The following is a 17,587-nucleotide window of genomic DNA, read 5'->3' as shown; positions in this document are numbered from 1 at the left end:
AGTGCTCTGTTATAGTAGTGTGTGATGTGGGGATGTGATCTTACAGTGCTCTGTTATAGTAGTGTGTGATGTGGGGATGTGATCTTACAGTGCTCTGTTATAGTAGTGTGTGATGTGGGAATGTGATCTTACAGTGCTCTGTTATAGTAGTGTGTGATGTGGGAATGTGATCTTACAGTGCTCTGTTATAGTAGTGTGTGATGTGAGGATGTGATCTTACAGTGCTCTGTTATAGTAGTGTGTGATGTGGGGATGTGATCTTACAGTGCTCTGTTACAGTAGTGTGTGATGTGGGAATGTGATCTTACAGTGCTCTGTTATAGTAGTGTGTGATGTGGGGATGCGATCTTACAGTGCTCTGTAATAGTAGTGTGTGATGTGGGGATGTGATCTTACAGTGCTCTGTTATAGTAGTGTGTGATGTGGGGATGTGATCTTACAGTGCTCTGTTATAGTAGTGTGTGATGTGGGGATGCGATCTTACAGTGCTCTGTAATAGTAGTGTGTGATGTGGGGATGTGATCTTACAGTGCTCTGTTATAGTAGTGTGTGATGTGGGGATGTGATCTTACAGTGCTCTGTTATAGTAGTGTGTGATGTGGGAATGTGATCTTACAGTGCTCTGTTATAGTAGTGTGTGATGTGGGAATGTGATCTTACAGTGCTCTGTTATAGTAGTGTGTGATGTGAGGATGTGATCTTACAGTGCTCTGTTATAGTAGTGTGTGATGTGGGGATGTGATCTTACAGTGCTCTGTTATAGTAGTGTGTGATGTAGGGATGTGATCTTACAGTGCTCTGTTATAGTAGTGTGTGATGTGGGAATGTGATCTTACAGTGCTCTGTTATAGAAGTGTGTGATGTGAGGATGTGATCTTACAGTGCTCTGTTATAGTAGTGTGTGATGTGGGGATGCGATCTTACAGTGCTCTGTAATAGTAGTGTGTGATGTAGGGATGTGATCTTACAGTGCTCTGTTATAGTAGTGTGTGATGTGGGGATGTGATCTTACAGTGCTCTGTTATAGTAGTGTGTGATGTGGGGATGTGATCTTACAGTGCTCTGTTATAGTAGTGTGTGATGTAGGGATGTGATCTTACAGTGAACTGTTATAGTAGTGTAGGAATGTGATCTTACAGTGCTCTGTTATAGTAGTGTGTGATGTGGGGATGCGATCTTACAGTGCTCTGTTATAGTAGTGTGTGATGTGGGGATGTGATCTTACAGTGCTCTGTTATAGTAGTGTGTGATGTGGGGATGTGATCTTACAGTGCTCTGTTATAGTAGTGTGTGATGTGGGAATGTGATCTTACAGTGCTCTGTTATAGTAGTGTGTGATGTGGGAATGTGATCTTACAGTGCTCTGTTATAGTAGTGTGTGATGTAGGGATGTGATCTTACAGTGCTCTGTTATAGTAGTGTGTGATGTAGGGATGTGATCTTACAGTGCTCTGTTATAGTAGTGTGTGATGTAGGGATGTGATCTTACAGTGCTCTGTTATAGTAGTGTGTGATGTAGGGATGTGATCTTACAGTGCTCTGTTATAGTAGTGTGTGATGTGGGAATGTGATCTTACAGTGCTCTGTTATAGAAGTGTGTGATGTGAGGATGTGATCTTACAGTGCTCTGTTATAGTAGTGTGTGATGTGGGGATGCGATCTTACAGTGCTCTGTAATAGTAGTGTGTGATGTAGGGATGTGATCTTACAGTGCTCTGTTATAGTAGTGTGTGATGTGGGGATGTGATCTTACAGTGCTCTGTTATAGTAGTGTGTGATGTGGGGATGTGATCTTACAGTGCTCTGTTATAGTAGTGTGTGATGTGGGGATGTGATCTTACAGTGCTCTGTTATAGTAGTGTGTGATGTAGGGATGTGATCTTACAGTGCTCTGTTATAGTAGTGTGTGATGTAGGGATGTGATCTTACAGTGCTCTGTTATAGTAGTGTGTGATGTAGGGATGTGATCTTACAGTGCTCTGTTATAGTAGTGTGTGATGTAGGGATGTGATCTTACAGTGCTCTGTTATAGTAGTGTGTGATGTGGGGATGTGATCTTACAGCGCTCTGTTATAGTAGTGCGTGATGTAGGGATGTGCTGCTGCAGCTACTGCAAAGTTGCTGCTTCCAGTATCAACCAGGATGTTCAGCTGCAATGACAGAAAACAATGATGTTACACTCATTATGTATGCATTACTTGGTAATAATGACATTTCAGAGGAATACTCCGTATTGAATTTAACTTCTTATCATCTGTAACATGCTGTTGATTAACGGAGAAAATAAACAACATCACTCGGCTGGTAAAGAACCGATTAAATGTAAATGTTTACCTTGAATGCAGTGTATGTCACTTTGGATAAAATGTAATGTTAAAGAAACAACAATGTACTTTTAATGGAATGCTTTTTTGTTAAGCAGAAATGTCTAGCTTCTTTTTGTTAAAAACTGTTGAGCTGTAAAGTCTAATTTATTTGTTTTTCAAGTCGGACTACTTTGCTAGCGATATAATTCCTGTGGATGGAGTTATCTCCATGTGAAAAGTTATTTAAGGATTGTTACATCACACCCCATATCATATGAGAGTTACCGGGTTCATCAAGAGCTTTAACAGCTTATACGCTCCTAGAAAGGTCTTCACTAAATGCTGGAACATGCAGGGATATGCTCCCATTCCACTTGATACTGAATGTGTTAAGTGGGGTTCTTGTCTGCTTTTTTCGCAGGCAGTCATGTTCTGCCAGACTCATGTTCACAGGATTATTGCCATGCTGGAATAAAAAAGGGACCTTCCCTGGTGTTGTGTAAAGTCACACAGTTCTCTAGAATGCCATTGTATCGCGTAGCATTAAGATTTGTCCTTAGAGAAATGACTGAAATAACCAAACCCATTAATTAGAAGGGGGTCAATCCTTTTGGCTATATAGTGTTCAAATAAAATATAAATAATAAATAAATAAAAAAACGTCAAATAAAAAAGATTTAAAAATGTTGAGCTACTTTTTGCATGTCTACAGTGGATATAATAAGTCTACACACCACTTTTAACAACCAACAGCGTTTTTTTTTGTTTTTTTTATGTAAAAATTTAAATCATATTTAGCGCACATTACTAGACTTGACTAGATCAGAGCAAGTTAATACATAGAAAAACTATTGTTTGTCATGGTAATCTTTAATCAAAATCTGCAAATTGTCTTCCGTTCTGGATCAGTTTGACGTTTTGGGTAGAATATCCTTAACCACTCCCCTTCAACCATCAGTCTGCTGTGATCAAGGGATGGAGAGGATGTGCGCAAAAATGACCCCCGCCCTCTATTCAATACTCTGTTTCACTTGGAAATACGTCACAATGAAGTAAAGTCGGTTGCAACTTCCAGTTCACTGGGACTTTAATGTTAAAATTACAACCTATAAAGTTACACTGCACCCTTTGATTTTATTACAGCACTTAATCTGTTTGGATAGGAGTCTATCAGCTTGACACATCTTGACTTGAACAAACTCGTCTCCATACCGGCATGATGACTCCGACTTCCAACCAGTTGGAACTGGATAAATACTCTGAATGTTATGATCCAATCTGACTTCTGACCTGTGCATACACAGAGGAGAACTGGCCCCGACTGAGCCTGGGTTCTCCCAAGGTTTTTTTCTCTCCATTCTGTCACCTGATGGAGTTTTGGTTCCTTGCCACTGTCGCCTACAATTTCAGCCAAAAAGTTCAATCTTGGTCTCAGACAACAACACTTTTTTCCTCATTGTTTTGGAAAAGTGGATATATATTTTTGCAAAGATTAGCTGGGCTTGGATACAGATTTGTCACACGTAAAGAGCAACCAGTACTGGCCAGAAAGAGCTGAAACTTTTAATGTTGCTGTAGGCCTCTTGACAGCCTCCCTGACAAGTTTTCTCTTTGTCTTCTCATCAGTTTTAGAAGGACACCCAGTTCTTGATAATATCCCTGTTGTCCCATACTTTCTCCACTTGTTTCTGACTGACTTTACTGTGTTCCCATGGAATATCTAATGCCTCACGTGAGTGATACCTTTCAACAATGAGATCCTGTTAATCCAAGTTATTCCTATGTTCTTTGTGGCCCATGACTCTTATAGTAGCCAGTACTATAAGGTAAGTATAAGTAACCAGGAAGATGTCAGAAAAATCTTATAAGAACAGGTGAGGTTTATTTTGAGTCACTTCAGGTGAAAACAGGAGTGTACTTTCACATGAGCTTGATGATTAATTCTGAACATTTAATTCCCAATTATAAAAGGTTGTGCACACTTATGCATTTAGGTTCTCTTACGAGAGTTCTCTCGTACTGCGTTTTGCTAAAAACGCTATGGGAAAAGTCTCTTTTCACGAAAACACTGAAGCAAAAAATTATCCTTAATTTTCATATATGTAAAACGCGTTGCGGCAGCAGCAGACAGCTGAAGCAAGACGGCTTGTCTGCTCATTGGCTGCTCTGCGGCAACTGCATAAGCCTATCGAGCGCAGGCTGATGCAACATCAGGCCAATGAGGGCGCTTCGCGCCCTCCTCGCCACTTCCCGCCGAAACGGGCGTGGCTTATCCCTATAAAAGGAGCTCGAAAAGGCTGATTCACTCAATTTTTGTTCTCTTCAGCGGAGCGCACGCATCGCTGGATCACGGAAGCAAGCGTCGTCGAGGCAAGCATCTCAGCGGGACGAGCACTCGAAGCTGCTGGCCAACGCCGCCTTCTACAGCCGTACCTACTGCGCTTTCCGACGCATCATATCCTTTCTATTATTGCTCTGTTTTTCTGTGTGTGCGTGTGGTGTATCAGTTACACTCACCCCTAAAAGAGCGGCGTCTTTTTCAAGATGCCTTCCTGCGGCTCGTGCAGAGCCCCACTCGCCGAGGGAGACAACCACCTCATCTGTGTTTCCTGCCTCGGTGAGGACCATGCAGCGCTCGCGCTCGCTGACGGCGGCTGCCCTCACTGCGAGCTTTTGCCGATGGTGGCTCTGAGGACCCGCCTGGCATCCTTCGCGAAGCCTGCATTCACCGCCGCGATGCCGCGCCGAAAGAAGCGGCGCTCGCAGCGGATCCCGGAACCCGCTCCAGCCCGACTAAGCTCGCCGGTTCGCCCGCTAGCTTCACCGGCCTCGCTCGAATCACTCCCCGATGCTCAGCGCCCGCAGTCTGCCGCCGCTTCATCTGAGGGGGTCGTTTCAGAGGCCGCGTCGGGGGATAAGGATTCCTGTTCTCTCCTGGCTTCGGACAGCGAGGATTGGGCGGTCTCTGAGGATCCCGCTCCTCCTGCCCAAAAGCCCTCGGTGAGAGCCAGCATCGAGACGGAGCTCATGCGGATACTCGCGCTGGCCGCGGCGAGCCTCGGCCTCGAGTGGTCTGCACCGGAGCCCCCCTCTCGCACCCGGCTAGATGGTAGCTTCCTCCCCGGTGAGCGCTCTTCTCCGGAATCAAAGCCCGCTCCCTTTCTTCCTGAGTTACATGAAGAAGTTGCGAAGGCCTGGAACGCGCCCTACTCTGCGCGGACGCGCTCATCTGTGTCGCCTGCATTTTCCTCGCTGGATAATGCTAAAGACCGAGGCTACCTCTCTCTGCCGCCGGTGGAACAGGCGATAGCGACACATCTTTGCCCGCCCTCTGCTGGACGGCGGACTAAACCGGTGTTGCCTTCGAAAGCCTGCCGCATGACGTCATCACTGCTCGCGAGAATTTTCTCCTCTGCTGGGCAAGCAGCGTCAGCGTTACACACCATGGCGACCTTACAGATCTTCCAGGGAGATCTCCTCCGTAAGTTGGATGAGATGGGACCTGATGCTGTCTGTTTGGCGGATCTAAGGAGTGCTTCGGACCTTACGCTCCGAGCTACCAAGGCTGCCGCGCAAGCAATGGGACGGTGCATGGCTTCCGCTACTGTCGCTGAAAGGCACTTGTGGCTAACGCTCACGGAGATGGCTGATTCCGAGCGCACAGCGTTTCTCGACGCCCCGCTGTCTTCCGCTGGCCTCTTTGGTTCTTCTCTCTCCGAGTTCGTGGAGAGATTTACCGAAGCCCAGAAAGCGTCCCAAGCCTTCAAGCACTTCCTACCGAAGCGCTCTGGTTCTGCGGCGAGTCGTGGAAAACGGACCCCGCGGAGCTCTCAGCCTCAGCCCCCGCCTTCGGCCTCATCTTCACAGCAACCGCAACAGCGCAGCTCGAGGCCCCGTTCTCGATCAGCCGCCCGGCGCCCTGCGCACGGGCCGCGACCGAGGATTGTGGTGAAACCTGAGGTTCCGAAGAAATCCTAGCACCGCTAGGAAAGCGCAGGTGTGTGAGTCCCGTTGCGGCCGGCCTCTCACCCAAGCGCCTCGCTGTTTCAGCCCCAAGATTCGCGGCTGTTCCAGTGCTATCTGCAAAGCGCAAGCCTGTTCTTCTGCCCGCTTGCCTGCACACAAAAGCCGTTTTCACGGCTACCCAGATATATCCCAAAATGAGTGTGATTTCTGGTGTCCCGGCCACGGCCGATGGTGCTATAAATGTAGTATCGATGCCCACCCCCCCGTGCCCATCGTTACACACAAGCACAGCCCTACATTTAGGGCTCACGCGAATAAAATCGACTCCGGTCGATTGCGCTTCCAACATAGTAAAAGTGCCCACTGCCCAGTGCCCACGAACACTATGTCTATCAGATCACAGGCTCTCCGTAAAAGCGAGACCTGTGAGCGCGCGCGCTGCTCACACAGGCGGCGCGCCCAAATCAGTAAATGTGCCCGCTCTCAGCCCACATATACTTGCACACATGAGTCCCACGGGACTCTCGCAGCCCTCCCTCACTCAGCTAAACACTGTTGCGGGGTCGAGGGCGAGCGTTCCGCCCGCTGTATTAAGCGCGCCCCCTGCCTCAAATGCCACAGGCGAATCGCCTACGTTTGCGAGTCCCGTAGCACCTCTGTCGCACGGCGAACAGAGCGAGCTCTGTATCCGGCCCTTAGCCAACCATGCAGAAGCATGGGCAGCGCTTCCAGGGGTTTCGGACTGGGTCTTAGGCATTATAAAGAGAGGCTTCTCGCTACAGTTTTTTCGACGCCCTCCACGCTTTACAGCGCGCGTCGAAACTTCGGTGCCGTTGAAAGTAGCACACCTACTTCGCGCCGAAATATCAAAACTGATAAGCAAAGGGGCGATAGAACGTGTTCCCCGTGCGCAAAGCGAACAGGGGATGTACAGCAGATACTTTCTAGTCCCCAAAAAGGACGGTGGTATCAGACCCATTCTGGATCTAAGACGGCTGAACAGAGTGTTAGTGAAACGCAGTTTCAAAATGCTCTCAACCAGCAAAATTCTCGCGCAGGTTCGCCGAGAAGACTGGTTCATATCGATAGATCTGAAGGACGCGTATTTTCAAATACAAATAGCGTCGCACCACAGGCGATACTTGAGATTCGCCTTCGAGGGTCAGACATACCAGTATACAGTCCTGCCTTTCGGCTTGTCCCTGGCACCTCGTACGTTTACGAAGTGCATGGACGCAGCGCTCGCCCCTCTCAGAAACAGAGGCATGAGAGTGCTGAACTATTTGGACGACTGGTTAATCCTAGCCCAATCACGATCTCAGCTCATAGAGCACAGAGCCATCTTACTCGATCACCTCGAGAATCTTGGTATCACGGTCAATTGGGTGAAGAGTTCACTGATCCCCAGTCAAACGATTTCGTTTCTGGGGGTAGTTCTGGACTCACTATCTATGACAGCACAGCTGTCGCCGCAGCGCGTGCTGAGTGTTCAGAGCGCGGCGAAGTCTTTCCGCTGCGGCGCTTTAACCCCGCTCAGGAAGTTTCAAAGGATGCTGGGTCTTATGGCCTCAGCATCATCAGTTCTCCAGCTGGGCTTGCTCCGCATGCGCCCGCTGCAGTTCTGGTTGAAAGCGCGGGTACCACGCGGAGCATGGGTAACCGGTCGATTGCGCCTCAAGGTCAATCAGGACTGTGTCACAGCCCTGGTACCTTGGTTGGCGAACGACTGGTACCGGTCAGGTGTAAGCCTGGGGACTTCCTCGAAGGTAACGATGGTGTCGACAGACGCATCCACCTCGGGATGGGGAGCGCTGCTCGAGGGCAGACCGTGCTTCGGCCTATGGTCGGAACGAGAAAAGCTCCAACACATAAACTGCCTGGAAATGATGGCAGTACACAACGCGCTGACGCGTTTTTGTCCCCACATCATGGACCAGCATGTCATAGTCCGTTCGGACAATATGGCTGTGGTGTCCTATATAAATCGCCAGGGCGGTCTGAAATCAGCGTCCCTGTACAGGCTGGCGAAACGCCTCCTAATATGGGCTCAGCACAACTTACGTTCGCTGAGAGCAGTGCATGTGCCCGGACTTCGGAATGTGGGCCCGGACAGACTGTCCAGGAACAACATTCCCCCAGGAGAGTGGTCTCTACACCCACAAACAGTCCGGCTGTTGTGGGAGAGATTTGGCAGAGCGGAGGTGGACCTATTCGCGTCCCACGAAAACGCTCACTGCCCCGTGTTCTTTTCAAAGACCAGCAGCGCGCTGTCCCGAACGTGGCCGCGCTGCCCGCTATACGCGTTTCCCCCCGTCTCACTCCTGCCACAGGTGCTGGAACGGATCAGGGAAACAAAATGCCCAATACTGCTTGTGGCACCGTTCTGGGAAAACCAGGCGTGGTTTCCGGCTCTGATGCAGCTAGCAGACATCGCTCCATGGCCAGTGCCGGCGAGGAGAGACCTCCTCTCGCAAGCCTTGGGCTCGATTTGGCACCCACACCCGGAGTTGTGGTCCCTTCATGTGTGGGCACTCAACGGATATCCGTTGGTCTCACAGGGGGAGTCTTAAATACCATCACTGAGGCTAGAGCGCCGTCGACTCGGCGGCTCTATGCTTCGAAGTGGTCGGTTTTCTCCAGCTGGTGTACGGCTCGGAGTTTTTCACCCCTCGAATGTGAGGTAACGGAGGTTCTCTCCTTCTTACAAGAGCTGTTGGATAAGGGCAGATCCCCTTCCACGCTTAAAGTGTACGTGGCGGCTATCTCAGCGTTCTCTGGTTCAGCGCTAGGTCAGTCACTGGGAAGGAATGATTTAGTCATCCGCTTCCTCAGGGGAGCCAGGAGACTGAATCCGCCCAGACCTCCTTCAGTCCCTATTTGGGACCTTTCTACAGTCCTGGCGGCTATGAAAAGTGCCCCTTTTGAGCCTATTCAGTCTATCAGCCTCAAACACTTATCTCTTAAAACAGTGTTTTTGATGGCTCTCGCTTCAGTGAAGCGCATAGGCGACCTGCACGCGCTCTCTGTGAGCCCGACGTGCTTGGAGTTTGGTCCTAATGACTCTAAGGTCATACTCAAACCTAAACACGGCTATGTGCCGAAATCCCTCAACACGCCTTTTCGGGCTCAGGTTATTTCCCTGGCTGCCCTGCCGGCGTCGAGTGAGGAGGGGGACTCGAGTTTTCTTTGCCCAGTTAGGGCTTTAAGAACTTATGTATCCCGCTCTGCTGCCTTCAGACAGACAGAGCAGCTCTTTGTCTCGTTCAGCGGTCGTTCCAAAGGAACGGCTGTTTCGAAACAGAGTCTATCCAGATGGATAGTTGACGCCATAGCGCTGGCTTATGCTGCCAAAGGCATTCAATGCCCGTTGGGAGTTAGAGCGCACTCCACGAGAGGCGTTGCTTCATACATAGATATATGTATGGCGGCGGGCTGGGCCTCGCCTTCTACATTTATTAGGTTTTATAACCTAGAGGTTCCCGCCCTGCAGGCTAAGCTTTTGTCGGTGTAATCTGCTTACAGGCGCTATGCGCTGCCGATTTTACTGGGCAAACTACGTAAGACCCACGTTTTCCCGCATTAGTGCAGGCTCCTTGCCTTGGCTATGTGATGTATTCGTGTCTGAGGACATGTCTATATAAGGACGGGGGAAACCCCTTTCGTCTTTAGACTTTCCCTGTGAGGTAATGTAACCCACGGACGCTACAGTTTAGGGAATTTAGGCTTCCTCCCTTATTCCCTGACTCTGTGTGAGTCTATCCGGTGATTATGCACTGTATGCCTGAACTAGCTTCCGGTGATTGGTGTTTTCGTCCCGGCACGCACGGCGTTTTGCAAGGGGTTCCCATAGCGTTTTTAGCAAAACGCAGTACGAGAGAACTCTCGTAAGAGAACGTACTCGGTTACTAACGTAACCTCGGTTCTCTCTAGAAGAGGGAACGAGTACTGCGTTCCCTGCCGTGCGTTTGGTTTGCTCTGGTTCGCTTCAGCGATCAAAATTGAGTGAATCAGCCTTTTCGAGCTCCTTTTATAGGGATAAGCCACGCCCGTTTCGGCGGGAAGTGGCGAGGAGGGCGCGAAGCGCCCTCATTGGCCTGATGTTGCATCAGCCTGCGCTCGATAGGCTTATGCAGTTGCCGCAGAGCAGCCAATGAGCAGACAAGCCGTCTTGCTTCAGCTGTCTGCTGCTGCCGCAACGCGTTTTACATATATGAAAATTAAGGATAATTTTTTGCTTCAGTGTTTTCGTGAAAAGAGACTTTTCCCATAGCGTTTTTAGCAAAACGCAGTACGAGAGAACTCTTCTAGAGAGAACCGAGGTTACGTTAGTAACCGAGTACGTTATGCAGTCCATAGAACCGCTTGTGGGAAAGTTATGAAATTTGGCACACTGATAGAGGACAGTCTGAACAGTCACAATAGCAAATTTGGAGTCCCTAACTCAGTCCCTCTAGCGCCACCATGTGTCCAAAGTTTCACTCATGTTTATGCTAATAACTTTTGAACCTAAGGGCTAGAAACAAAATTTCAAAATGTTCCCACTGATTCCTTAGCTCAAGACAAATCAATTGCATAATATTACGTCATTTTCCGTCATTTATATCTTTCCGCCATTTTTAATTTTTTTTTAAAACCTACTTTTTCTAACTCGTCCTAGACGGTTGCTCCGATTTTCACGAAAATTTAACCAGATTATCTTCAGACCATGCCGACAAAAAGTTATGGAATTCACGTTGATTTGTTAAACCGTTCTTGAATACCACGCAAACTAATTTTACGTAGCGCTTGCAAAAACAGATGTAAGGCTGTATCTCTGCTACGCTTTATCGCATTCAGACCAAACTTAGAATATGTCATCAAAAGCCAGATCTGAGGCAACATGCTGCGTTTCGGTGCAGCGCCACCTGCTACTGGTCTATATATATACGAAAAATGGCTATTTTTGCTTACAACTTCTGAACGGTTTGTCCAAAAATCTTGTTAGCTTCAGGGCGTCATGCCAAGTCGACTAATATCCGATTTTTCCATATCGAGCACTTTAGACATAAGCCATTTTTAATTTTGTACCAAAATGCTGTATTTTATGAATGCATAAACATATTGTAATGAATTTTTTTTTCAAATGATTAGAACTCTGGGTGTGGTTGACTTATTTTCACAAGAGTTATCTCCTTAGATTCCTGAATCCTTGCCGAGTTAGCAAACATGCTAGGTTTTGCCTTACGGTTTGTGTAGTGTTGTGATGTAACGCCTAAAAAACATTTGCCAATATCTTCGAAACCGTTAAACCGATCGAGACAAAACCACCATGGGAAGTTTGGTCGTAGTAACAAACTAAATAACCAACATAGGTCGATGGCCATAAACTACTGACCAAATGACAGAATATTAATAGTAAGTGGCAAGAAAATGCAAACAAAGTCAGGTGTGGGTAATTTTTTGTGAGTTTATACATATAAATGTCTGTTATACTCCAAAACGAAATGAGATAGTCACCAAATTTGACACACACATGTATGGGCTCACTCTGAGGACACATAAAAACAATGGTGGGATTGTGCCTCTTGTTGGCGCTATAATAGAACAAAACATGTAATTGCCATTGACATCAATACAGTATTGTGATGTAAAATGCTATTTAACGAATGCATTGGTGTAACATTACGAAACTCAGTATGTGCCATCAGCACCATGCCCTGAAGGTACTAAAAAGATTGAGACAGCGCCACCTTTTGGTCAAAATTTATAATGAAATTTCCAAAAATGCTAATACATTTTAAATAAATAAGCCTATTAGAAATGAGAAACTGGTCTTAATAGATCTCTCGTGTCAGGCCGAGAACATGGATAACAAGTTTGCCGTATTTGGCCGAACTTCCTGTTTCGATATTCATTCAAAACCTACTTATTCAAACTCCTCCTAGACCGGTTGTCCAATTTTCACCAAAATCTAATCATATCATCTCCTGACCTTGCCGACTAAAAGTTATGAATTTTGTATTGATAGACGAAACCGTTTTCATTTACCGCAGCAGCAAATGTCAAGATGACTATTCAGGCTTTATCTCTGCAATGCCTTGACATATTGACAACAAACTTTGTATGTGACATTGTCACCTCACATCAATTTCGTAATTGTGCCACCTATTGGTCGAAAGTAATAAGCCGTTAAATCATATTATTAGTGACTGTATGATTATTCAGCCATTTTGCCTAAAATCATCTTAAAATGTCTTTAAGTTGGTCAGTTGGTCTGAAACTTTCAGCCATGTTGGCATTTTGGCATGTTTTCTTTGCGCTTGGCCCTGATAATTGCTGCTTGCAGATATATTTTGAAGTTGTTGTTTTTTTCCTGAAATGTGTGACTGGTTTTCAGTGGCACTGCACAGGTTGTAATTTTTTACATTAGAGGTGCAAAAGTTATGACAAGAGTTATTTCTAGATCATAAAATCCAGGGGGTATACAGTAGATCCACTGCATATAATGTCTTCGTAGGCAGCCACAATAATGTAGTGTCTTTGAATTCTCTTTACTTGGGAGCCTTTCTCAGCTAATATTGATATTAATAGTGATTAGTTTGATTAATTACTATATCACAAAATTTTTATTTTGACCAAAGTTTTAAATCTGATGTCACCAAGTAAAAATATTTTAGTAGTTGATAAGAATTAACGTTATAAGAGTTTCTGGTAATATTGGTAATATCTTTTTTTTATAAATTTGCATAAACGTTTAACAATAATATTACATATGACATTATATCAGAATGGTTTTCTGTCTAAGCAACAAAAAAAAAATAATTAATTGATATTTTAAAATAAACAAATGCTTGATTTGAGTAGTCTAGATTACAAATTAGTCTGGGATCCATCCATCCTTCATTCCGAACACACCATCTACTGTATGTATCTTAATTCTTTACTAATCTTACAAATCTTTAAAAAAAAAAAAGATCACACATTTTCAGAGTACCGAAAGCTGTACAAACAACTATCTTGTATTGATTTAGTTTATATTAAACCTTTGTGCTTCAAATGTCAACCACCTAAAAACCATCAAACCCTGCTGGCACAGAGCCCTCCAATTTAGCCTCTCCACACATGTTTCTGTTAGCCAGGCGCTTGTGAGGCGGTCACAGCAGTTGGAATAATGTTGTTGGAGCGCTGGTTCAACGAGGGGGAACTAATGAGATAACAGAGCTGTGCCATCTCACCCAGTTGCCAAAGAGGCCATTATGGGCATTCCTCATCGTTAACGCCATCATAATATACACACAGATCTGCTCCACTGCACTGATCCTAACAGCTTATTTAAAAACACTTAAACTCTTGAACCTAGGAACGCATTTTAATGCCGTGTTTGAATTAAACATTATGGAAAATCTTCAGTTGTTATTAAGTAATGATTTTTAGATCTATTCTGAGGAGGAGGAATAAGTGAGAATGAAAGGCCCCGGCTATGTTTGAAATACAATACTACTGTATGCATACTGTCTACTGTAATGTGGGAAATAATACACATAGCATCAAAAAGAAACTCTGTCCTAAACTGTCCTAAATGACGCATTATACACTTAAACGTTGTAGTGTATGAATTTGATATGGTTATTTTGTCATTCAGCATTAGAGTCTGATAGCCACTCCCCTCCGCTTCCCTTGACAAATCTTGTCAGTGCCAATGTTTTGTCACAGGATGCACATCAGTACACATAGTTTCACATTAGTAAGTAAACTGATAAGAACAAGCATTGGCCAATAATGTGTCTGCTTTGTATTTGCTTAGTAAAGTACTTCAGAAATAGAATGAATAGGTTTTTGTTTTTCTGAGCATAGCCTCTGTTTGTGTAGGGTGTGAAAGAAATTCAAGAGGAACAATCGTCTTGTGTTTAACTAGACCTAAGTTAAGCCTAAGTAAGCTGAAACTTGATCAGAGTTGCCCATTATTGTGTGTAATTCCTCATTCCTTACCAGCTTTAACAAATTTTCAGGCAAACAGAACAAAGTGCAACCGCTGTTTCGATCACGGTTGCAATCGCATTCTTCGGTGGAGAGATAAATACAATAGCGCCACCAAGCAACTAAGTTTTGAATGCTTGTATCTCCTAAATGCAAATTTTGTCATTGTTTTGGAACAAACCAGCTTTTCATAACCATAAGGCTAACATATTCATACTAAAAACGTATTTTTTTTATTTCAGGGGGCCTTTAAGGACAATTTCCTCACTATGGCAACGTTCCCGTCATGACTACTGTCTTCTTTCGGTAACATTAAGTGTGTCCGCAGCAGGGCCCTGGCACACACATACTCCCGCTGGTTCCAGGAATCGGGCCCCTTCCCTGCGCTCCTCCTCTCTGCGCTCCCATGGCTCCTCTACTGGTGAAGCGGGCTCTAATCACCCCTATCGAGGTGGCTTAGCTAATTGGCAGGCGCTCTGTCACTGGGAACGCATCTGCTACCTGTTTGTACCAATTAGCAGATGTGAGCCACTCCAGTCCGACGCCTCCGCACATACGACAGATTCCGCAATTAGTGGCTCGTTTAGAAAGAGCGCCTCAATTAACATGAGTACCCTTAATTACATATTCGCAGAGGATGCGGGAAGATCCTGGCCTCTCGCAGTTCACCTCACTCATTCGTTTGTGATGAGATGAGAGAATAAACATGATGTTCAATGACACTGGAGATTTCATTACAATATTTCCAGAGAGACACACCGTGTGAAGGATTTATGATCACTTACAGTCAAGCTTCATTTTCTGAAGAGAGAGGAATGCAATTACAGTTATACCAATTTCTGTTGTACAGATCATTCAGTTAATATCCAGAACAGATCCATGCAATTGTCGCTTCAGTTACAAGTGTGTGCTTTAATTATGAATCGTCCCAAAACAAATGAATCACATTGCCAAATTTGGTCAGATTTCATGTTTCAAAATACAATATAATTTAGCAAAGAATCAAATGTATTGAACGATTCAAACAGTCAGGTTCGAAAACAAGGCTGTGGGATGTAGACGGTACAGTCCGATCACTTAAAACCTTTCACCATCTACACATCTAACACTTTTGATCAGAAAGAGAAATGGACAGCGGCAATTGCGACTGGCCATAAAGCCTGTACAGACACACGCATCTCCTCCAGGCCCTAATCTGAGTCAGCTGCTCTGATGGAGGGGCCCGCTGTCATGTGAACCCATGTGAGTTGGCTCTTACTTATTCTCAGCACAAAGATCAAGGGCTCTTTGGCGCCCAAGGCGTCTCATAGAGACTTTCACATCACATGCTTCTTGAACTGATTTGCTCTTAAAGGCTGAAACACTGCTCTGAGATCAGCCTGGCCTACAGTACCCCATCTAATCTGATGTTTTTGAAGCACAGTAACAGCTAATCAGAGATCAGCCGAGTTTTGAACGAGACTGTGAAGGGCAAACCACATGAAAACGGTTTAAAACACATGCCTACAAATATCTGAATGTCATTTCATTAGATAATAAAATATCACATCGTGCTGATGCTTTTCTCAGAACTAGCCTACTGTAACTTCACTTTTCTTTTGCAATGTCTTTTACCTTTCCCAAGTTGTTTTATGTGGATGTAAATGATGTCAGTTCCTCTCAGGTGCAGTTCACCACAACTATGGTCATTTTCCAAGTCAAGTCAAGTCATCTTCATTTATATAGCGCTTTTAACAATGTAGATTGTTCTAAAGCGGCTTTACAGAGATACGAGGATAGTTTAAAGTAACCGATTTTCCACAAGTGTTTGACCTCCAGAAAGTGTCAAAACACTGTTTGCCCTACTAGTTTTGAACAGCATATGTAAAATGTAGCGCATCTGTTGTTGTGAAATGTGTGTGCTTGTGCTATATTTCTTAATTAAATAAATAATGGTTGGTTTGATAGGCTATCTTGCTCGTGCGACTTAAATGTCTACATACTTTTGAAGAGGCTGTGACAGAGAATCTAGTAAAAGTTACAATGTAAAACAGATGCCGCAGGGTTTTAACTGGAAACTGAAATGTTTTGACACTTCATGTACAAAAGGAAACCATGAAAAAGATTGAGGTTTCAAAATGTGTAGGCTACATACCGTTTGTCCCGGAGTCCCAATGACCATCTCCATGTAATATCCCCTACCAGAGTCTCCTTTTAAATTATTGATCATGTCCAGAAAGTTGACGATGCCCGCTGGGTCTGACGCCAGGGACAGTCCGCTCTCCACTGCCTCTTCATGCTGTCGCAAAGGCCTGAGGTCCAGCTGCACAGACGGGTCGAAATTCCCAGCAAATATTTTCAAAGGTATTTGAAACACTGAATGGGACGTCCAGAAGGAGAGAGAAAGTAGCAGGAGACCGTAGTAGAGCCGCATCTCGCCAAACTTCACCTTGACAGACACTCAGCTTTGCTTCAAAGTGCAGAACTCTGTCATTGACGGCTGAAGTTCCATTCTGATTATTAGTTATGGGAATAATCTTCGGCAGAGAGTGTGTGAACCAGACAGATGCCGCGGGGAAATAAAGTAGGCTATGTGTGTGTAATGTGTTCAATTGATAACTTCCTGAAAGAGCACATGACGGATATGACGAGCGTTCGCAAACATTCCAGGGCCAGAGGCGTTGGAGAGGGAAACACTATCTATACTGGGATGTGTCTCAAAAGTTAGTGTATTGTCTGCCTAGGCAGCATTTGTGGGCGCCCAGGCTGATAAATCTGTTAAGATGAGAGTCAGTATAGGGGGGAAATCTTTTGGGGAGTAAATTTAATCTGGCTGTGTTCAGTCTAACGAGAAAATATGCACCATATTGATGATAACTATTTGTATTTTCTGAAGGAATATCTATCTATCTATCTATCTATCTATCTATCTATCTATCTATCTATCTATCTATCTATCTATCTATCTATCTATCTATCTATCTATCTATCTATCTATCTATCTGTCTGTCTGTCTGTCTGTCTGTCTGTCTGTCTGTCTGTCTGTCTGTCTACGGTAGGACACCCTGTGAACTCGAAGGGACCTGAGTTGATATAGAAACTAAAATTTAGCTGATAAAAAAAAAACAATGACATTCATTATATATATATATATATTTTTTTTTTTTACAATAGGCTACATGAGCAGAGTTATGCTCATAAATCTCCTTGCATTCGGGCCATTGTCTTGCAGTACCGCTGATCGTCAGATGAGGGCACAGTACACCTCTCCTCACTCCTCACTAACCCCATCTAACAAGCTGTGCGGTAAATGAGGGAGATTATCGGAGTGAGCAGGCTAACAGTTTACAGTCCAAATCGCCTTTCCTGGAACATTGCTC

The 17,587-nt window shown here is 45.1% G+C and overlaps 1 protein-coding gene across 2 annotated transcripts in view; it reads right to left on the bottom strand.

Annotated features, from left to right (window-relative positions):
- bace2 (beta-secretase 2) overlaps nt 1-16,881 on the bottom strand; it is a 28,419-nt gene extending 11,538 nt beyond the window's left edge. For both annotated transcript variants that reach the window (XR_014030569.1, XM_081371688.1), the window contains exons 1-2: nt 16,363-16,881; nt 2,062-2,150 (exon numbers count right to left, since the gene is read on the bottom strand). Coding sequence is in view for 1 of the 2 variants with exons in the window: in XM_081371688.1 (XP_081227814.1) it covers nt 2,062-2,150; nt 16,363-16,641 (368 nt within the window). In the remaining variant the exon portion in view is untranslated. The remainder of the gene's footprint in view (nt 1-2,061; nt 2,151-16,362) is intronic.
- Nucleotides 16,882-17,587: the final 706 nt, after the last annotated feature.

The sequence above is a fragment of the Scardinius erythrophthalmus genome (assembly GCF_964197995.2).
Source record: "Scardinius erythrophthalmus genome assembly, chromosome: 7".
In the NCBI taxonomy this organism is placed as follows: domain Eukaryota; kingdom Metazoa; phylum Chordata; class Actinopteri; order Cypriniformes; family Leuciscidae; genus Scardinius; species Scardinius erythrophthalmus.
Note: the sequence above shows the minus strand (reverse complement) of the source record. Positions and strands in the feature narration are given on the sequence as shown.